The sequence below is a fragment of the Oncorhynchus keta genome, chromosome 15 (assembly GCF_023373465.1).
Source record: "Oncorhynchus keta strain PuntledgeMale-10-30-2019 chromosome 15, Oket_V2, whole genome shotgun sequence".
Taxonomy (NCBI): Eukaryota; Metazoa; Chordata; class Actinopteri; order Salmoniformes; family Salmonidae; genus Oncorhynchus; species Oncorhynchus keta.
In genome coordinates, this window is record NC_068435.1 from 6,672,685 (window position 1) to 6,696,362 (window position 23,678).

General features: G+C 42.7%; 1 protein-coding gene across 1 annotated transcript in view; it reads right to left on the bottom strand.

Annotated features, from left to right (window-relative positions):
• The window catches only part of LOC118377354 (collagen alpha-1(XI) chain-like), a 233,450-nt gene that overhangs the window by 130,846 nt on the left and 78,926 nt on the right, over window positions 1-23,678 (bottom strand). Inside the window, 2 exon segments of the mRNA XM_052463126.1 lie at window positions 137-238; window positions 18,771-18,896. Of these exon segments, the coding sequence (XP_052319086.1) occupies window positions 137-238; window positions 18,771-18,896 (228 nt within the window).

The following is a 23,678-nucleotide window of genomic DNA, read 5'->3' on the forward strand; positions in this document are numbered from 1 at the left end:
GTGTGTGTGTGTGTGTGTGTGTGTGTGTGTGTGTGTGTGTGTGTGTGTGTGTGTGCGTGCGTGCGTGCGTGCGTGCGCGTGCGTGTGTGTGTGTGCGTGTGTGTGTGTGTGTGTGTGCGTGAATCTTGTATTTTACCTCAGGTGCAGGTTTGGCTCCTTCGGTTGGGACAGTTTCAGTGGCTACTTCTCCTTCACTGTAGTCATAGACCTCACTGTACTCTAGGTCGTACGAATTATACTGGACGGGAGAGAAGGGACAGGCAACCAGTCAGTACACACTCTCTTTTTCAAACATTAGAAAAAAGGAAAATATGATAAATCATATCCTTCATATTTACAACTACATTATATCATATTATATTCATATATACACTACATTATATCATATTATATTCATATACACTACATTATATCATATTATATTCATATATACACTACATTATATCATATCATATTCATATACACTACATTATATCATATCATATTCATATATACACTACATTATATCATATTATATTCATATATACACTACATTATATCATATCATATTCATATACACTACATTATATCATATTATATTCATATATACACTACATTATATCATATCATATTCATATATACACTACATTATATCATATTATATTCATATATACACTACATTATATCATATCATATTCATATATACACTACATTATATCATATCATATTCATATATACACTACATTATATCATATCATATTCATATACACTACATTATATCATATTATATTCATATATACACTACATTATATCATATCATATTCATATACACTACATATTTACACTACATTATATCATATCATATTAATATATACACTACATTATATCATATCATATTCATATATACACTACATTATATCATATCATATTCATATATACACTACATTATATCATATCATATTCATATACACTACATTATATCATATCATATTCATATTTACACTACATTATATCATATCATATTCATATATACACTACATTATATCATATCATATTCATATATACACTACATTATATCATATCATATTCATATATACACTACATTATATCATATCATATTCATATACACACTACATTATATCATATCATATTCATATATACACTACATTATATCATATCATATTCATATTTACAACTACATTATATCATATCATATTCATATACACACTACATTATATCATATCATATTCATATATACACTACATTATATCATATCATATTAATATTTACAACTACATTATATCATATCATATTCATATACACTACATTATATCATATCATATTCATATATACACTACATTATATCATATCATATTCATATACACACTACATTATATCATATCATATTCATATATACACTACATTATATCATATCATATTCATATACACTACATTATATCATATTATATTCATATACACTACATTATATCATATTATATTCATATATACACTACATTATATCATATCATATTCATATACACACTACATTATATCATATCATATTCATATACACTACATTATATCATATCATATTCATATATACACTACATTATATCATATCATATTCATATACACACTACATTATATCATATCATATTCATATACACTACATTATATCATATCATATTCATATATACACTACATTATATCATATAATATTCATATACACTACATTATATCATATAATATTCATATACACTACATTATATCATATCATATTCATATATACACTACATTATATCATATCATATTCATATACACTACATTATATCATATCATATTCATATACACTACATTATATCATATCATATTCATATATACACTACATTATATCATATCATATTCATATACACTACATATTTACACTACATTATATCATATTATATTCATATATACACTACATTATATCATATTATATTCATATATACACTACATTATATCATATCATATTCATATTTACACTACATTATATCATATTATATTCATATATACACTACATATTTACACTACATTATATCATATCATATTCATATTTACACTACATTATATCATATTATATTCATATATACACTACATATTTACACTACATTATATCATATCATATTCATATTTACACTACATTATATCATATTATATTCATATATACACTACATATATACACTACATTATATCATATTATATTCATATATACACTACATTATATCATATCATATTCATATACACTACATTATATCATATCATATTCATATATACACTACATTATATCATATCATATTCATATATACACTACATTATATCATATCATATTCATATACACTACATATTTACACTACATTATATCATATCATATTAATATATACACTACATTATATCATATTCATATATACACTACATTATATCATATCATATTCATATATACACTACATTATATCATATCATATTCATATATACACTACATTATATCATATCATATTCATATATACACTACATTATATCATATCATATTCATATATACACTACATTATATCATATCATATTCATATACACTACATTATATCATATCATATTCATATACACACTACATTATATCATATCATATTCATATACACTACATTATATCATATCATATTCATATATACACTACATTATATCATATCATATTCATATATACACTACATATTTACATGGCTACGACTGAGATGAGAGCTGTTGAAGCAGACTTATAGGCTTATTGTTGTTCAGACTGTTCCCATGCTCTCTTTAAACTAAACTCTAAATATGGTACTGGAGTGTGTGTTGTAAAAAATAAAATAAAAAATCGAATTAATCACAGACAACGCTTTAAGCATCCTTAAGTATATATACACTACCGTTGAAAAGTTTGGGGTCACTTCAAAATGGTTTTTGAAAGAAAAGCATTTTTTTTTGTCCGTTAAAATTACATCAAATTGATCAGAAATACAGTGTAGACATTATTAATGTTGTAAATGACTATTGTAGCTGGAAACGGCTGATTTTTCATGGAATATCTACCTAGGCGTACAGAGGTCCATTATCAGCAACCATCACTCCTGTGTTCCAATGGCACGTTGTGTTAGCTAATCCAAGCTAATCATTTTAAAAGGCTAATTGATCAATAGAAAACACTTTTTCCAATTATGTTAGCACAGCTGAAAACTGTTGTTCTGATTAAAGATGCAATAAAACGGGCCTTCTTTAGACTAGTTGAGTATCTGGAGCATCAGCATTTGTGGGTTCGTTTACAGGCTCAAAATGGCCAGAAATAAAGACCTTTCTTCTGAAACTCGTCAGTCTATTCTTGTTCTGAGTAATGAAGGCAATTCCATGCGAGAAATTGCCTATAAACTGTGTACTACTCCCTTCACAGAACAGAGCAAACTGGCTCCAACCAGAATTGAAAGAGGAGTAGGAGGCCCCGGTGCACAACTGAGCAAGAGGACAAGTACATTAGTGTCTAGTTTGAGAAATAGATGCCTCACAAGTCATCAACTGGCAGCTTCATTAAATAGTACCCGCAAAACACCAGTCTCAACATCAACAGTGAAAAGGCGACTCCGACATGCTGGCCTTCTAGGCAGAATTCCTCTGTCCAGTGTCTGTGTTCTGTTGCCCATCTTAATCTTTTATTTTTATTGGCCAGTCTAAGATATGGCTTTTTCTTTGCAACTCTGCCTAGAAGGCCAGCATTCCAGAGTCGCCCATTCTTCTCTGCAGATCCTCTCAAGCTCTGTAAGGTTGGACGAGGAGCATTGCTGCACTGCTTATTTTCAGGTCTCTGCAGAGATCAGAGTCACACCCAAGAAGACTTGAGGCTGAAATAACTACCCAAAGGTGCTTCAACAAAATACTGAGTAAAAGGTCTGAATACTTATGCAAAGTCATATTTCAGCTTTTTATTTGTAATACATTTGTAATGGGGGATTGGAAATGATGCAGACAATTACATCGATAGAACCAACAATCTATATTAATACTATACTATACTATACTATACTATAGTATAGTATAATATACTAATCTATATTATATTAAAACCACCTAAATGTACACGGTTATAAACAGGCAAGACAACCAACATCTAGCAGCTCCTTTTCTGGTTTCCAGTGATTTTAATTCTGCGTCTCTACGACACGTGATGCTCAACTTCCATCAACACATCTCCACTGCCACAAGGGACGATAAAGTCCTAGTGCTATTCTACCCACAAACAAGCATACAAGCCCCTCCCTTGTCCGCCATTGTCCAAATCAGTACTCTCGCTTCATCTTTACAAGCAGAAACTCAAACAGGAAATACCAGTGACTCGCTCCGTTGAGAAGTGGTCACCAGAATCAGAGATTATGCTACACGACTGCTTTACTAGCGCTGATTGGAATCTGTTTGGAATCTGTTTGGAATCTGATTGGAATCTGTTTGGAATCTGTTTGGAATCTGTTTGGAATCTGATTGGAATCTGATTGGAATCTGTTTGGAATCTGTTTGGAATCTGTTTGGAATCTGTTTGGAATCTGTTTGGAATCTGTTTGGAATCTGATTGGAATTTGATTGGAATCTGTTTGGAATCTGATTGGAATCTGTTTTGAATCTGTTTGGAATCTGTTTGGAATCTGATTGGAATCTGATTGGAATCTGTTTGGAATCTGTTTGGAATCTGATTGGAATCTGTTTGGAATCTGTTTGGAATCTGTTTGAATCTGATTGGAATCTGATTGGAATCTGATTGGAATCTGTTTTGAATCTGTTTGGAATCTGATTGGAATCTGTTTGGAATCTGTTTGGAATCTGTTTGGAATCTGTTTGGAATCTGTTTCGAGAGGAGCTCACCATCTCCGTCACCGGCTTCATTAGAAAATCCATCGGCAAAATTGTCCCCAAAGTGATTGTTTGCTGATTCCCTAATTAAAAGCCCTGGATTAACATCGAGGTTGGAGCTAAACTAAAGGACAGAGCTATTGCAGACAACCCTGAGGCTACGGCCGAGGACAGGAATAAGTAAGTACAAAAGGCCAGCTATGACCTCTGCAGAGTCATCAAACGAGCAAAAAGGACAATATAGGATGAATGTGGAATCATATTACTCAGGCTCCCACACCCACTGCATGTGGCAGGAGCTACAGTCCATTACAGATTACAAAGGAAGACCCAACCGTGATCTGCCCAACAATGCCTCTCAACCAGATGAACTCAATGCAGTTTATGCACGCTTTGACAACAACAATATTGTGCTGGCTGTGAGGGCCATCACCGACCCAGTGGATTGGTTGATCTCGCTCTCCGAGGCCGACCTGAGAAAGGTCTTTAATCAGGTCAACACCCACAAGGCAGCAGGGCCTGACTGTATTCCATGGCGTGTTCTCATAGCATGCGCAAAACAGCTGGCAGGCATATTCACGTTCATTTTCAACCTCTCCTTGTCCCAGTCTGTAATCCACACATGTTTTAAGATGACCACAATCATCCCTGTTCCAAATAACTCTAAGGCTTCATGCCACAATGACTACCACCCTGTAGCACTCACATCTGTAATCAGGAAGTGCTTTGAGAGGCTGGTTATAGCACACATTAACCTCACCTTCCCAGACAACCTAGACCCACCCCAATTTGCATACCCCCCCAACAGATCCATAGATGACGCAATCTCATTTGCTCTCTCCACACTGCCCTCACCCATCTAGAATGCTGTTCATTGACTACAGCTCAGAGTTCAACATTATTGACCCCTCCAAAGTCGTCACCAGGCTTAGGACTCTGGGTCTGAACTCCTCCCTCTGCAACTGGATCCTGGACTTCCCGACGGGCCGACCCCAGGTGGTGAGGGTAGGCAATATTACCTTCGCCACGCTGACCCTCAACACAGTGGCTCCACAGGGGTGTGTACTTAGTCCCTTCCTGTTCTCCCTATTCACCCACAACTGCATGGCCACCCACGACTCCAACACCATCATCAAGTTTGCTGACAACACGACAGTGGTAGGCTGAGTCAGCCTACAGGGCTGCCAGGTCAGTGACCTGGCAGTGTGGTGCCAGAGAAACAAGCTCTCCCTCAACGTCAGTAACACCAAGCAGCTGATTGTGGACTACAGGAAACGAGGGGGGGGGGGGCGAGTCACCCCATCCACATCGACAGGGTTGCAGTGGAGCAGGTTGACAGCTTCAAATGTCCAAATCACTAAGACTTAAAATGGTCCAAGCACTCGCGCACAGTCAAGAAGAAGAAGGCACGACAGCGCCTCTCGCCTCTCAGGAGGTTGAACAAGTTTGGCATGGACACTCAAATCCTCAAAAAAAGTTCTACGGCTGCACCGTTGAGAGTATTTTGACCGTCTGCATCATTGCCTAGTATGGCAACAACATCGCCCTCGATCCCATGGCGCTACAGAAAGTGGTGCGGACAGCCCAGTACATCACTGGGGCCCATCTCCCTGCCATCCAGGACCTCTATACCAGGCGGTGTCAGATGAAGGTAAATCGTTAAATACTCCAACCACCCATGTCTTAGACTATTCTCTCTGCTTCCGGCACGGCAGGCGGTACCCGGTGCACCAGTATCCCTGTCCCCTTGCCCCTATACGTATCTACCTCCATCACTCCAGTATCCCTGCACGTTGTAGATATGGTACTGAACTGACCCTGTATATGGTATCCTTACCCCTATACGTATCTACCTCCTAACTTACTTCCTTATCGTGTTCTTCATATTTCTTCTTATTTCTCAGAAGCTAGTAATGAATAAATTAACTACACCATATATTAAAAGGAAGCTAGTAATTAATGAATGAGTTGATCAAGTCCAACCACTCTTTTGTTGCATCCCAAATGGCACGCTATTCCCTATATAGTGCACTACTTTAGACCAGAGCCCTATGGCACCCTATTCCCTATACAGAGTGCACTACATTTGACCAGAGCCCTATGGCACCCTATTCCCTATACAGAGTGCACTACTTTAGACCAGAGCCCTATGGCAGCCTATTCCCTACATAGTGCACTACTTTAGACCAGAGCCACTTGGGCCCTGTGGGAATCAGACGTTATGTTTTATGTCTCTCAAAGTACTGTAACTTAAAGACCTGTATCTACTTTCAGAATTGTAATTAAATCCCCTGCTATGTTTAGGTTGCCCATAAGGGTTCACCCATAAACACACACACACACACACACACAACCATTTTTAGAAAGGTCTTTCAGAGTGGCTTGGTAGAGGCCTATAGGCGATCTTTGGCAGTTGAAAAACACGGCCCAGGCACATGAGTTTTCATTGGCTAGCATTTAACATCCTGTTTTTAATGCATGCTGGGTTTTTACTGCCCTCTTCAACACTGCAATCATGAACCCTTATTACTGGTCATGTGAAACTCAACGTGTGTGTGTTGTTGTTGTTGTTGGTGGTGTCACTATCCTTGTGGGAACCAGAAGTCAAGGAAAACAAGGAAGATTCTGACAAGTGTGGACATTTCGCCAGAAAAAAAAGGCTATTTTAGGCTTAGGGGTTAGGGGTTTAGGGTTAGAATTGGGGTTAGGGGTTAGGGTTTAGGGTTATAATTGGCGTTAGGGGTTAGGTTTAGGGTGAGAATTGGGGTTAGGGGTTAGGTTTAGGGTTAGAATTGGGGTTAGGGGTTAGGGTTTAGGGTTAGAATTGGGGTTAGGGGTTAGGGTTTAGGGTTAGAATTGGGGTTAGGGGTTAGGTTTAGGGTTAGAATTGGGGTTAGGGGTTAGGGTTTAGGGTTAGAATTGGGGTTAGGGGTTAGGTTTAGGGTTAGAATTGGGGTTAGGGGTTAGGGTTAGAATTGGGGTTAGGGTTAGATGTTACGTTTGCAGATGAGGGGTTTGGAATTAAGGTTAGTGTTAGGAATAAATTGTTTGGTCCCCACAAAGATAGTAAAACACGTGTGTGTGTGTGTGTGTGTGTGTGTGTGTGTGTGTGTGTGTGTGTGTGTGTGTGTGTGTGTGTGTGTGTGTGTGTGTGTGTGTGTGTGTGTGTGTATGTGTGTGTGTGTCTGTGTGTATATGTGTGTGTGTGTTTATAGTCTGTGAAAGGAGGACATATACAGTATGTACTGTACATTTTACAGACAGAGTATATTTAATATCAGTACACTTTTCTGTTGTTGTTATTTTTAGTCGTACCCTTCAGCTCCCCCTTCAAACCCTCCCATCTACAGCTGAAGTCTGAAGTTTACATACAACTTAGCCAAAAACATTTAAACTTAGTTTTCGACAGTTCCTGACATTTAATCTTAGTAAAAATTCCTGTCTTAGGTCAGTTAGGATCACCACTTTATTTTAAGATTGTGAAATGTCAGAATAATAGTAGAGAGAATGATTTATTTCAGCTTTTGTTTCTTTCATCACATTCTCAGTGGGTCAGAAGTTTACATACACTCAATTAGTATTTGGTAGCATTGCCAGTAAATTGTTTAACTTGGGTCAAACGTTTCGGGTAGCCTTCCACAAGCTTCCCACAATAAGTTGGGTGAATTTTGTCCCATTCCTACTGACAGAGCTGGTGTAACTGAGTCATGTCTGTAGGTCTCCTTGTTCGCACATTGTTCATTTGGAAGACCCATTTGCAAGCATCCTTTAACTTCCTTACTGATGTCTTGAGATGTTGCTTCAATATATCCACATAATTTTCCTGCCTCATGATGGCATATATTTTGCGAAGTTCACCAGTCCCTCCTACAGCAAAGCACCCCCACAACATGATGCTGCCACCCCTGTGCTTCACGGTTGGGATGGTGTTCTTCGGCTTGCAAGCCTCCCCCTTTTCTCTCCAAACATAACGATGGTCATTATGGCCAAACACTTCTATTTTTGTTTCACCAGACCAGAGGACATCTTTGTCCCCATGTGCAGTTGCAAACCATAGTCTGGATTTTTTATGGTGGTTTTGGAGAAGTGGCTTCTTCCTTGCTGAACGGCCTTTCAGGTTATGTCGATATAGGACTCGTTTTACTGTGGATATAGATACTTTTGTACCTGTTTCCTCCAGCATCTTCACAATGTCCTTTGCTGTTGTTCTGGGATTGATTTGCACTTTTCGCACCAAAGTACTTTCATCTCTAGGAGACAGAACGCGTCTCCTTCCTGAGTGGTATGATGGCTGCGTGGTCCCATGGTGTTTATACTTGCATACTATTTTTTGTACAGATGAACGTGGTACCTTCAGGCATTTGGAAATTGCTCCCAAGGATGAACCAGACTTGTGGAGGTCTACATTTTTTTCTGAGGTCCTGGCTGATTTCTTTTGATTTTTTGCCATGATGTCAAGCAACGAGGCACTGAGATTGAAGGTCGGCCTTGATATACATCCACAAGTACACCCCCAATTGACTCAAATTATGTCAATTAGCCTATCAGAAGCTTCTAAAGCAATGACATAATTTTCTGGAATTTTCCAAACTGTTTAAAGGCACAGTCAACTTACTGTATGTAAACTTCTGACCCACTGGAATTGTGATACAGTAAATTATAAGTGAAATAATCTGTCTGTAAACAATTGTTGGAAAAATTACTTGTGTCATGCACAAAGTAGATGTCCTAAACGAATTTGTGGAGTGGTTTAAAAACGAGTTTTAATGACATCAACCTAAGTGCATGTAAACTTCCGACTTCAACTGTATATCTGAATAACATACAGTTGAAGTCAGAAGTTTACATACACTTTGGTTGGAGTCATTAAAACTCATTTTTCAACCACTCCACAAATTTCTTGTTGACAAACTATAGTTTTGGCAAGTCGGTTAGGACATCTACTTTGAAATACGGTATCTCTGTTAACAGACTACTGACCGGGTTCTAGTCCCAGATACGGTACCTCTGTTAATAGGCTACGGCCAGGGTTCTAGTCCCAGATACGGTACCTCTGTTAACAGGCTACTGACCGGGTTCTAGTCCCAGATACGGTACCTCTGTTAACAGGCTACGGCCAGGGTTCTAGTCCCAGATACGGTACCTCTGTTAACAGGCTACTGACAGGGTTCTTGTCCCAGATACGGTATCTCTGTTAACAGACTACTGACCGGGTTCTAGTCCCAGATACGGTACCTCTGTTAATAGGCTACGGCCAGGGTTCTAGTCCCAGATACGGTACCTCTGTTAATAGGCTACGGCCAGGGTTCTAGTCCCAGATACGGTACCTCTGTTAACAGGCTACTGACAGGGTTCTTGTCCCAGATACTGTATCTCTGTTAACAGGCTACTGACAGGGTTCTTGTCCCAGATACTGTATCTCTGTTAACAGGCTACTGACAGGGTTCTTGTCCCAGATACTGTATCTCTGTTAACAGGCTACTGACAGGGTTCTTGTCCCAGATACTGTATCTCTGTTAACAGGCTACTGACAGGGTTCTTGTCCCAGATACTGTATCTCTGTTAACAGGCTACTGACAGGGTTCTTGTCCCAGATACTGTATCTCTGTTAACAGGCTACTGACAGGGTTCTTGTCCCAGATACTGTATCTCTGTTAACAGGCTACTGACAGGGTTCTTGTCCCAGATACTGTATCTCTGTTAACAGGCTACTGACAGGGTTCTTGTCCCAGATACTGTATCTCTGTTAACAGGCTACTGACAGGGTTCTTGTCCCAGATACTGTATCTCTGTTAACAGGCTACTGACCGGGTTCTAGCACTGATACCGAGGGGACAAATAAATATTAGTTCAAGTTCAACTGCTGAACTCAAAATAATAGAGAGATAGAGAGAGAGAGAGAGACAGAAATTGAAGGAGTCTGACAGAGAAAGAGAGAGAGGGTGGGAAAAGAGAGAGAGAGAGAGAGGTAGGGAAAGAGAGAGAGAGAGAGAGAGAGAGAGAGAGAGAGAGGGAGAGAGAGAGAGAGAGAGAGAGAGAGAGAGAGACAGAAATTGAAGGAGTCTGACAGAGAAAGAGAGAGAGGGTGGGAAAAGAGAGAGAGAGCGAGAGAGAGGGAAGAGAGAGAGAGAGAGAGAGAGAGAGAGAGAGAGAGAGAGAGAGGGAAGAGAGAGAGAGAGAGAGAGAGAGAGAGAGAGAGAGAGAGAGAGAGAGAGAGAGAGAGAAAGGGAGAGAGAGAGAGGGAAGAGAGAGAGAGAGAGAGAGAGAGAGAGAGAGAGAGAGAGAGAGAGAGAGAGAGAGAGAGAGAGAGAGAGAGAGAGAGAGAGAGAGAGAGAGAGAGAGAGGAAAAGGGAATGAGATAGAGCCCGGGGACAGTATATTTATGAGGTTTGAGAGCCTGGCCAAGCCTGAAGAATTCCCCACCACAGGCGAGAAAGTTTAAAAAGTTTAAAGAGATAAATATTTAAGCGTGCTCATAAAAGACTCCCCCTCTTGCTACATCCCTCTTCTCATCCCTGCCTCTCTCCTCTTGCATGTGTCTGTGTGTTGCAAAGTATTAGGGGCTAGGTAGGGGTCAGGGTATCTACCAGATATACCCTGACCCTTACCTAGCCCCTAGGGTCAAAGACATGTTATGAACATTGAACCCCTTGACCCTTCATCCCTCCATCCGTCCATCATCTGATAAACAGATGGAACACCTGATTGGTTGATCATATAATAACTATTGACTCGATTGACTGATTTTATTTTTGTTATAACCTAGAATAGCCCTTCCTATAAAGTTGTTCCATCGACTCGTTGAAAACAACAAGGATTCCGTCAAAGACTCACCGGGATTCAAAGACTCACCGGGATTCCGTCAAAGACTCACCGGGATTCCGTCAAAGACTCCCGGGTGGCGCAACGATCTAATGCACCGCGTCGAATTGCTGAGGCGCCACTACAGAATCGGGGTTCGATCCCAGGCTGTGTCACAGCCGGCCGTGACTGGGAGACACACACAATTGACCCTGCGTCGTCCGAGTTAGGGAAGGTGGGGGGTGGGGGGCTAGTTAGCTACAGTAGTTAGCTATTTCCATCAGTAGTTGTTGTGTTATTAGCATATTCCACCGTTTGTAGAATGCATACTGGCATTTGAATATAGAAAAAGTGAATCTGGATGCCATAGACACATTTAAAATCTAGGTTGAGACGGGTGATGCGTTCGGAATTTCATGATCAGAACACTAAAAGCTGCCGAGTCTAGACACGGCTAAAGACTCTCAACGAGTCTCAACGAGGTCATCTTCAGCCAAAGACTCTATCCATCTCAACGAGGTTCTCTTCAGTCAAAGACTCTATCCCATCTTAACGAGGTCATCTTCAGTCAAAGACTCTATCCATCTCAACGAGGTTCTCTTCAGTCAAAGACTCTATCCATCTCAACGAGGTTCTCTTAAGTCAAAGACTATCCATCTCAAGGAGGTTCTCTTCAGTCAAAGACTCTATCCATCTCAACGAGGTCATCTTCAGTCAAAGACTCTATCCCATCTCAATGTGGTCATCTTCAGTCAAAGACTCTATCCATCTCAATGTGGTCATCTTCAGTCAAAGACTCTATCCATCTCAATGTGGTCATCTTCAGTCAAAGACTCTATCCATCTCAACGAGGTCCTCTTCAGTCAGACTCTATCCATCTCAACGAGGTCCTCTTCAGTCAAAGACTCTATCCATCTCAACGAGGTCCTCTTCAGTCAGACTCTATCCATCTCAATGAGGTCATCTTCAGTCAAAGACTCTATCCCATCTCAATGTGGTCATCTTCAGTCAAAGACTTTATCCATCTCAATGTGGTCATCTTCAGTCAAAGACTCTATCCATCTCAATGTGGTCATCTTCAGTCAAAGACTCTATCCATCTCAATGTGGTCATCTTCAGTCAAAGACTCTATCCATCTCAATGTGGTCATCTTCAGTCAAAGACTCTATCCATCTCAATGTGGTCATCTTCAGTCAAAGACTCTATCCATCTCAATGTGGTCATCTTCAGTGAAAGACTTTATCCATCTCAATGTGGTCATCTTTAGTCAAAGACTCTATCCATCTCAATGTGGTCATCTTCAGTCAAAGACTCTATCCATCTCAACAAGGTCCTCTTCAGTCAAAGACTCTCAAAGAGTCTCAACGAGGTCCTCTTCAGTCAGACTCTATCCCATCTCAATGTGGTCATCTTCAGTGAAAGATTTTATCCATCTCAATGTGGTCATCTTCAGTTAAAGACTCTATCCATCTCAATGTGGTCATCTTCAGTCAGACTTTATCCCATCTCAATGTGGTCATCTTCAGTGAAAGATTTTATCCATCTCAATGTGGTCATCTTCAGTTAAAGACTCTATCCATCTCAATGTGGTCATCTTCAGTCTAAGACTCTAACCATCTAAATGTGGCCCTCTTAAATAATCTCCTTAACAGAAGTTGGAAGATAAGTGTCTCAACCTTTTCTTAATGCTCCCTATTCTCAGACTAGTCTTGGCAACGTCAAAACAATGTTTTCCAGGACCAAGATGTTCTACTCCTTCTGTACCTTGGCTATAATTCCATTTAATTATCAAAACACAGCACTATTATTTCTATCCTGTTGTTTGTTGAAAAACACAAATTCCTTTTGTCAGACCAGAGTTAGGCTAGCCAGTTAGCTCTACAGCACTAACAGACCTTGGACCAGGTTAAGATAGGTCCAGTTCTATACAGCACTAACAGACCTGGGACCATTCAAGATATGGTCAGTTAGCTCTACAGCACTAACAGACCTTGGACCAGGTTAAGATAGGCTAGCCAGTTAGCTCTACAGCACTAACAGACCTTGGACCAGGTTAAGATAGGTAGCCAGTTAGCTTACAGCACTAACAGACCTGGGACCAGGTTAAGATATGTAGCCAGTCAGCTATACAGCACTAACAGACCTTGGACCAGGTTAAGATAGGCTAGCCAGTTAGCTATACAGCACTAACAGACCTGGGACCAGGTTAAGATAGTGCTGTCATCCAACAGTCAGCCTAACAGACCTGGGACCAGGTTAAGATAGGCTAGCCAGTTAGCTATACAGCACTAACAGACCTTGGACCAGGTTAAGATAGTGCTGTAAGCCAACAGGCCAGCCTAACAGACATTGGACCAGGTTAAGATAGGCTAGCCAGTTAGCTCTACAGCACTAACAGACCTGGGACCAGGTTAAGATAGGCTAGCCAGTTAGCTCTACAGCACTAACAGACCTTGGACCAGGTTAAGATAGGCTAGCCAGTTAGCTATACAGCACTAACAGACCTGGGACCAGGTTAATATAGTGCTGTATAGCCAACAGGCCAGCCTAACAGACCTTGGACCAGGTTAAGATAGGCTAGCCAGTTAGCTATACAGCACTAACAGACCTGGGACCAGGTTAAGATAGGCTAGCCAGTTAGCTATACAGCACTAACAGACCTTGGACCAGGTTAAGATAGGCTAGCCAGTTAGCTATACAGCACTAACAGACCTTGGACCAGGTTAAGATAGGCTAGCCAGTTAGCTATACAGCACTAACAGACCTGGGACCAGGTTAAGATAGTGCTGTATAGCCAACAGGCCAGCCTAACAGACATTGGACCAGGTTAAGATAGGCTAGCCAGTTAGCTATACAGCACTAACAGACCTTGGACCAGGTTAAGATAGTGCTGTTAGCAACAGCAGCCTAACAGACCTTGGACCAGGTTAAGATAGGCTAGCCAGTTAGCTATACAGCACTAACAGACCTGGGACCAGGTTAAGATAGGCTAGCCAGTTAGCTATACAGCACTAACAGACCTTGGACCAGGTTAAGATAGGCTAGCCAGTTAGCTATACAGCACTAACAGACCTGGGACCAGGTTAATATAGTGCTGTATAGCCAACAGGCCAGCCTAACAGACCTTGGACCAGGTTAAGATAGGCTAGCCAGTTAGCTATACAGCACTAACAGACCTGGGACCAGGTTAAGATAGGCTAGCCAGTTAGCTATACAGCACTAACAGACCTGGGACCAGGTTAAGATAGGCTAGCCAGTTAGCTATACAGCACTAACAGACCTTGGACCAGGTTAAGATAGGCTAGCCAGTTAGCTATACAGCACTAACAGACCTTGGACCAGGTTAAGATAGGCTAGCCAGTTAGCTATACAGCACTAACAGACCTGGGACCAGGTTAAGATAGGCTAGCCAGTTAGCTCTACAGCACTAACATACCTTGGACAAGGTTAAGATAGGCTAGCCAGTTAGCTATACAGCACTAACAGACCTTGGACCAGGTTAAGATAGTGCTGTATAGCCAACAGGCCAGCCTAACAGACCTGGGACCAGGTTAAGATAGTGCTGTATAGCCAACTGGCTAGACTAACAGACCTACAGCACTAACAGACCTACAGCACTAACAGACCTGGGATCAGGCTAGAAATTATTTAGAGAGGCAATATAACCCCTAGCAGCAGTGGTTGGTTTTCCAGGTAGTGGGCTGGGCATCAATCTAGCGGTGGTAGGTTTATATTTCACAGGCAAAGAGAGAGAGAGAGAGAGAGAGAGAGAGAGAGAGAGAGAGAGAGAGAGAGAGAGAGTGTGTGTGTGTGACCCCAGAGAGGGAGAACTGAGCTCCTGAGCCTGGTGGACTCATTATAGGTATAAATCACTGAGTCCATTCGTACACACACACATACACACAACAGAGCGAGGGCTCAGACTTTGTGGCAGAAGGATACGGAAAGTTTGTAGTGTGAGCTCATAGTGAACATCACCGTTCCCTTCAGGACAGACTATCACAATACGGAGTCTACATCCCACATGGCTCTGGTCTAACGTAGTGCACTATGTAGGGAATAGGGTGCGATTTGGAGAGAAATAAACCCAGACACAAAGCATTGTATTTCAATTAGGTGGATTTGGCTGAAGAATGTGGCTTTGGGGAGAGAGGGAGAGAGGGAGAGACAGGGAGAGAGGGAGAGAGAGAGAGACAGGGAGAGAGGAGAGAGAGAGAGAGAGAGGAGAGAGAGAGGGAGAGAGAGACAGGGAGAGAGGGAGAGAGAGACAGGAGAGAGGGAGAGAGAGAGAGAGAGAGAGAGAGAGAGAGAGAGAGAGGAGAGAGAGACAGGAGAGAGGGAGAGAGAGACAGGGAGAGAGGGAGAGAGGGAGAGAGAGACAGGGAGAGAGAGAGAGAGAGACAGGGAGAGAGGGAGAGAGAGAGAGAGGAGAGAGAGACAGGGAGAGAGGGAGAGAGAGACAGGGACCCCAGGGAGAGAGGAGAGAGAGAGACAGGGAGAGAGGGAGAGAGAGACAGGGAGAGAGGGGAGAGAGAGAGACAGGGAGAGAGAGAGAGACAGGGAGAGAGGGAGAGAGGAGAGAGGGAGAGAGCGACAGGGGAGAGAGGGAGAGAGGAGAGAGAGACAGGGAGAGAAGGAGAGAGGGAGAGAGAGACAGGGAGAGGGGAGAGAGAGAGACAGGGAGAGAGGGAGAGAGAGAGAGACAGGGAGAGAGGGAGAGAGAGAGAGACAGGGAGAGACAGGGAGAGAGACAGGGAGAGAGAGACAGGGAGAGAGACAGGGAGTGGAGAGACAGGGAGAGAGGGAGAGAGGAGACAGGGAGAGAGACAGGGAGAGAGAGAGAGACAGGGAGAGAGAGAGAGACAGGGAGAGAGAGAGAGACAGGAGAGAGAGAGAGACAGGGAGAGAGAGAGACAGGGAGAGAGGGAGAGAGAGAGAGACAGGGAGAGAGAGAGAGACAGGGAGAGAGGGAGAGAGAGAGAGACAGGGAGAGAGACAGGGAGAGAGGGAGAGAGAGAGACAGGGAGAGAGACAGGGAGAGACAGGGAGAGAGAGAGACAGGGAGAGACAGGGAGAGAGAGAGAGACAGGGAGAGAGACAGGGAGAGAGGGAGAGAGAGAGAGAGGGAGAGAGAGACAGGGAGAGACAGGGAGAGAGACAGGGAGAGAGGAGAGAGAGAGAGACAGGGAGAGAGAGAGAGAGAGAGAGAGAGGAGGGAGAGAGAGACAGGGAGAGAGGGAGAGAGACAGGGAGAGACAGGGAGAGAGGGAGAGAGAGAGAGAGAGAGGGAGAGAGAGACAGGGAGAGACAGGGAGAGAGACAGGGAGAGACAGGGAGAGAGGGAGAGACAGGGAGAGAGACAGGGAGAGAGGGAGAGAGGGGGAGAGAGAGACAGGGAGAGACAGGGAGAGAGGGAGAGAGAGAGAGACAGGGAGAGAGACAGGGAGAGAGACAGGGAGAGAGGGGAGAGAGACAGGGAGAGACAGGGAGAGACAGGGAGAGAGGAGAGAGAGAGACAGGGAGAGAGACAGGGAGAGAGAGAGAGGGAGAGAGAGAGAGACAGGGAGAGAGACAGGGAGAGAGGGAGAGAGACAGGGAGAGAGACAGGGAGAGAGACAGGGAGAGAGACAGGAGAGAGACAGGGAGAGAGACAGGGAGAGAGACAGGGAGAGAGGGAGAGAGAGAGAGACAGGGAGAGAGACAGGGAGAGAGGGAGAGAGAGACAGGGAGAGACAGGGAGAGAGGGAGAGAGAGAGAGACAGGGAGAGAGACAGGAGAGAGACAGGGAGAGAGGGGAGAGAGAGAGAGACAGGGAGAGACAGGGAGAGAGACAGGGAGAGAGACAGGGGAGAGAGACAGGGAGAGAGACAGGGAGAGAGACAGGAGAGAGAGAGAGACAGGGAGAGAGACAGGGAGAGAGACAGGGAGAGAGGGAGAGAGAGACAGGGAGAGAGGGAGAGAGAGAGAGAGAGACAGGGAGAGAGGGAGAGAGGGAGAGAGAGACAGGGAGAGAGGGAGAGAGAGAGAGACAGGGAGAGAGAGAGAGACAGGGGAGAGGGAGAGGAGAGAGAGGGAGAGAGCGACAGGGAGAGAGGGAGAGAGGGAGAGAGAGACAGGGGAGAGAGAGAGAGGGAGAGACAGGGAGAGAGAGGAGAGAGAGAGACAGGGAGAGAGAGAGAGAGAGAGAGACAGGGAGAGAGGAGAGAGAGAGAGAGGGAGAGACAGGGAGAGAGACAGGGAGAGACAGGGAGAGAGACAGGGGAGAGAGAGAGAGAGAGAGACAGGGAGAGACAGGGAGAGACAGGGAGAGAGGGAGAGAGAGACAGGGAGAGACAGGGAGAGACAGGGAGAGAGGGAGAGAGAGAGAGAGAGGGAGAGAGAGAGAGAGAGGAGAGACAGGGAGAGACAGGGAGAGAGGGAGAGAGAGACAGGGAGAGACAGGGAGAGAGAGACAGGGAGAGACAGGGAGAGAGAGACAGGGAGAGAGAGACAGGGAGAGAGGACGATTGTGTGTTTGAGGGATTTACGTGGAGTTGGAGAACGTCGACAATGAAACTCAAATCAGGCGGAGATCAGTGAAAACATCCGAGTCGGTATTGAAATGCTGTATGATCGTATCTCCATCAATGGAACATCAAATTGATAAATAAATAGGTACAAATAGATGAGAGAAAAATAAAATATATATATATGTTTCACATGAGAACCTTGTTAAATGTTTCATCAGACGTTCAATGTTTTTAACTAGACCGAGAGGCTCTGAGATACACAGACATTCCTAAGCCAAAAAGGTAGGCTTTGAGCTGCTGGTCTTCATCAGAAATTGCAAGGAGAATACTTCATTCACACTGTTTGTGTCTATAAATGATTGTGTTATGTAATATGTCTTCAAAGGATTTAAAGACCCACACAATTGGGATGACATACGTTTTATAAAGGTATCAGCTCCACCGATACACCTTATGTTACAAGAACACACTATCAACCATCTCTCTCTCTCTCTCCCTTTCTCTCTCCCCCTCTCCCTCTCTCTCTCCCTTTCTCTCTTTCCCTTTCCCTCCCTCCCTCCCTCCCTCCCTCCCTCCCTCTCTCCATACCTCATCCTCTGGTTCCTGTGCCTGTGGCTGCTCCTGATGAGGCGTTGCACAGTCGGGGCTGTAGTGTTCACAGTAGTCGTACGCTGCCCGCGGGTCGGCCACAATCAGCAGCTGCTGGATGTCACCCTGTAAAGAAGAGAGAGAAGACATCAGAACAGAGTATTCTCAAGTCACAGCTCACGAAGAGAAGAGAAGTGACAGATAATTGATGTTCCTCAAACATCTCCTTGAGATGAGGAGGAGAGAGCATGTTAGTTTAACTTTCAAGAATGAACCTGGGGGTCCTGCTCACCAACCCAATATCTAAACCATTAGATGAAAATGTGCATTATCTAGGTCTGAAGGAGACATTTAGAATCACAAGTCTTAGGCAGGGATGCCTCTTCACAAGAGGTGGTTCACGATTCCAAATCACCTACATCAAAACAGATAAATCACCCCTCCCCTCCCCTCACATCACCCCTCACCTCACCCTTCACCCCTCCCCTCCCCTCCCCTCACCTCACCCCTCACGCTTCACCCCTCCCCTCACCCTTCACCCCTCACCTCACCCCTCACCTCCCCTCCCCTCACCTTTCACCCCTCACCTCACCCCTCACCTCCCCTCCCCTCACCTCAACCCTCACCTCTCCTCACCTCACCCTTCACCTCCCCTCACCCCTCACCCCTCACCCTTCACCCCTCACCTCACCCCTCACCCCCTCACCTCACCCCCCCCTTACCTCCCCTCACCTCACCTCACCCCACCCTCCCCTCACCCCAAAACCCCCCTCACCCTTCACCTCCCCTCACCCCTCACCTCACCCTTCACCCCTCTCCCTACCCCTCACTTCACTTCACTAAAATTTGAGAGCAGAATACAGTGAGTTCTAATGTTGATTCCATACATGATAGAAATCAAACAAAAGTGTGACAGAAGACCAATGTAGATACATGATAATAGAGACAGCAGCCTCTGAATATCAAGAAACATCTATCCACAGACAGACAGACAGACAGACAGACAGACAGACAGACAGACAGACAGACAGACAGACAGACAGACAGACAGACAGACAGACAGACAGACAGACAGACAGACAGACAGACAGACAGACAGACAGACAGACAGACAGACAGAGGAAGAAACAACAATGTCCTGACCAATAGACAACCAGCATCTCCCTCAGTCAGACCAATCAGACGATCCTGCACCGGGTTTGTTTCTCTACTCTGTCCAAAGACAGACACACATTTGTGAATACACGGGCAGTCACACACACACGCACACACACACACACACACGGACAGTCACACACACGGACAGTCACACACACACACGGACAGTCACACACACAGACAGTCCACGGACAGTCACACACACACACGGACAGTCACGGACAGTCACACACAGACAGCACGGACAGTCACACACGCCAGGGACAGGGGACAGTCACACACACACACACACGGACAGACACACACGGACAGTCACACACACACACGGACAGTCACATGCACGGACAGTGACTGGACAGTCACACACTTTGGAGTCACAACACGGACAGTCACACACACGGACAGTCACACACACGGACAGTCACACACACGGACAGTCACACACACTCTGACAGAAAGAAGCCAGACTGGGCACAGAAAATAAAAAGGGGAGATTGCATCAAGACTTTGTTTGCTCTGAAATGGCAGGGAGGGTGTCTGTAAGTCCCCCCTTTCAAAAAGACTATTGTACAGTCCTCCCCCGACACAACCATTAGGGAAATCGAGTCATATTACCCTGCCTTGCCAAACCTCACTCTGTGTCCCGAATGGCACCCCCAGCCTGCCTGGTGCTAGAGGAATGGGACAGATACATAACCAGAGTCTGTATCTCTCTCTCTCTCTCTCTCTCTCTCTCTCTCTGCCACTGCTGTGGAGAATGTTAACTAGCAGCACCCCACCCCACAAATACTTCAGCTGACCTCCTCTGTGTTGATCCACTCATGTGTATATTGGATGAGTTTCTCATCTTCTGCTTTCCTCAGCATACATGACTATATCAACTAAGTTGGTGGTTAAATATATGATCAATGAAATAGAGTTAAGTGTCTCTCACACTAAGTTGGCTTTTATAAAGAGACATTACGAAGACCAGATCACTGGCAGTCAGAGCAATAAATAGATAATTAAATAGATAATTAAATAGATAATTAAATAGATAATTAAATAGATAATTACATAGATAATTAAATAGATAATTAAATAGGTAATTAAATAGGTAATTAAATAGATAATTAAATAGATAATTAAATAGATAATTAAATAGGTAATTAAATAGATAATTAAATAGATAATTAAATACATAATTAAATAGATAATTAAATAGATAATTAAATACATAATTAAATAGGTACCATTAAGTGGTAAACATCAGAATAAATAATTAGATAATTAAATAGATAATTAAATAGATAATTAAATAGATAATTAAATAGATAATTAAATAGGTACCATTAAGTGGTAAACATCAGAATAAATAATTAGATAATTAAATAGATAATTAAATAGATAATTAAATAGATAATTAAATAGGTACCATTACGTGGTAAACATCAGAATAAATAATTAGATAATTAAATAGATAATTAAATAGATAATTAAATAGATAATTAAATAGATAATTAAATTGATAATTAAATAGGTACCATTAAGTGGTAAACATCAGAATAAATAAATAGAGCATTAAATAAGTACCATTAAGTATGTGAACACTTTGGATTTCATAAAATGTGATCTGATCTTCATCTAAGTCACAACAACAGACAAACACAGTGTGCTTAAACTAATAACACACAAATTATTGTATTGTACTTGTCTATATTGAATACATCATTTAAACATTCCAAAAGATAATTGGAGTCAGGTGTCAGCTAACCTGGAGTACAATCAATGAGACGAGATTGGAGATGTTGGTTAGAGCCCGATAAAAAACACTCACAAAATTTGACTTTGCTATTCACAAGAGGCATTGCCTGATGTGAACCATGCCTCGAACAAAAGAGATCTCAGAAGACCCAAGGTTAAGAATTGTTGACTTGCATAAAGCTGGAAAGGGTTACAAAAGTATCTCTAAAAGCCTTGATGTTCATCAGTCCACAGTAAGACAAATTGTCTATAAATGGAGAAAGTTCAGCACTGTTGCTACTCTCCCTAGGAGTGGCCGTCCTGCAAAGATGACTGCAAGAGCACAGCACAGCATGCTCAATGAGGTTAAGAAGAATCCTAGAGTGTCAGCTAAAGACTTACAGAAATCTCTGGAACATGCTAACATCTTTGTTGATGAGTCTACGATACGTAAAACACTAAACAAGAATGGTGTTTATGGGAGGACACCACGGAAGAAGCCACTGCTGTTAAAAAAAGACGTTGCTGCACGTCTACAAAAGAGCACCTGGATGTTCCACAGCGCTAATGGCAAAATACTCTGAGGACAGATGAAACTAAAGTAGAGTTTTTTGAAAGCAACACACAACACAATGTGTGGAGAGAAAAAAGGCACAGCACACCAACATCAAAACCTCATCCCAACTTTAAAGTCTGGTGGAGGGAGCATCATGGTTGGGTGATGCTTTGCTGCCTCAGGGACAGCTTGCTATCATTGACAGAAAAACGAATTCCCAAGTTTATCAAGACATTTTGCAGGAGAATGTAAGGCTACCTGTCTGCCAATTGAAGCTCAACAGAAGTTTGGTGATGCAACAGGACAACAAAACAAAGAAGTAAATCAACAACAAGAATATTGCTGAACTGAAACAGTTTGTAGTGGCCCAGTCAGTCCTGACCTCAACCCCATTGAGATGCTGTGGCCCAAAGAGAGTGGTTCACACCAGACATCCCAAGAATATTGCTGAACTGAAACAGTTTGTAGTGGCCCAGTCAGTCCTGACCTCAACCCCATTGAGATGCTGTGGCCCAAAGAGAGTGGTTCACACCAGACATCCCAAGAATATTGCTGAACTGAAACAGTTTGGAGTGGCCCAGTCAGTCCTGACCTCAACCTGATGGAGATGCTGTGGCCCAAAGAGAGCGGTTCACACCAGACATCCTGAACTGAAACAGTTTGGAGTGGCCCAGTCAGTCCTGACCTCAACCTGATGGAGATGATGTGGCCCAAAGAGAGCAGTTCACACCAGACATCCTGAACTGAAACAGTTTGAAGTGGCCCAGTCAGTTTTGACCTCAACCTGATGGAATGATGTGGCCCAAAAGCGGTTCCTCCAGACATCCTGAACTGAAACAGTTTGAGTGGCCCAGTCAGTCCTGACCTCAACCCGATGGAGATGCTGTGGCCCAAAGAGAGCGGTTCAACCAGACATCCTGAACTTAAACAGTTTGGGTGGCCCAGTCAGTCTTTTCCCACCCGATGGAGATGCTTGGCCCAAAGAGAGCAGTTCACAAAGACATCCCAAAAACTGAACTAACAGTTTTGTTAAAGAGGAATGGCAAACTGTCTCCTGACCGTTGTGCAGGTCTGATCCACAACTACAGAAAGCGTTTGGCCTTGAGGTTATTGCTGCAAAGGAGGGTCAAAGAGTTATTAAATCCAGGGGAACTTTTCCCACCCTGCACTGTGATTGTTTACACGGTGTGTTCATTAAAGAAAACTGATAATTGTTTGTTTATTAGTTTAAGCAGACTGTGATTTGACTATTTTGTGACTTAGATGAAGATCAGATCAAATTTGATGACCAACTTCTGCAGAAATTGGTCACATACTTTTTCCTGCCACTGTAGGTAACAATAAGAGGTGAACCTGAGCATAAACACATAGACCATTAAATAGGTACCATTAAGTGGGCTCTCAATATACAGTGGCTTGCTAAAGTATTCACCCCCTTGGCATTTTTCCTATTTTGTTGCCTTATAACCTGG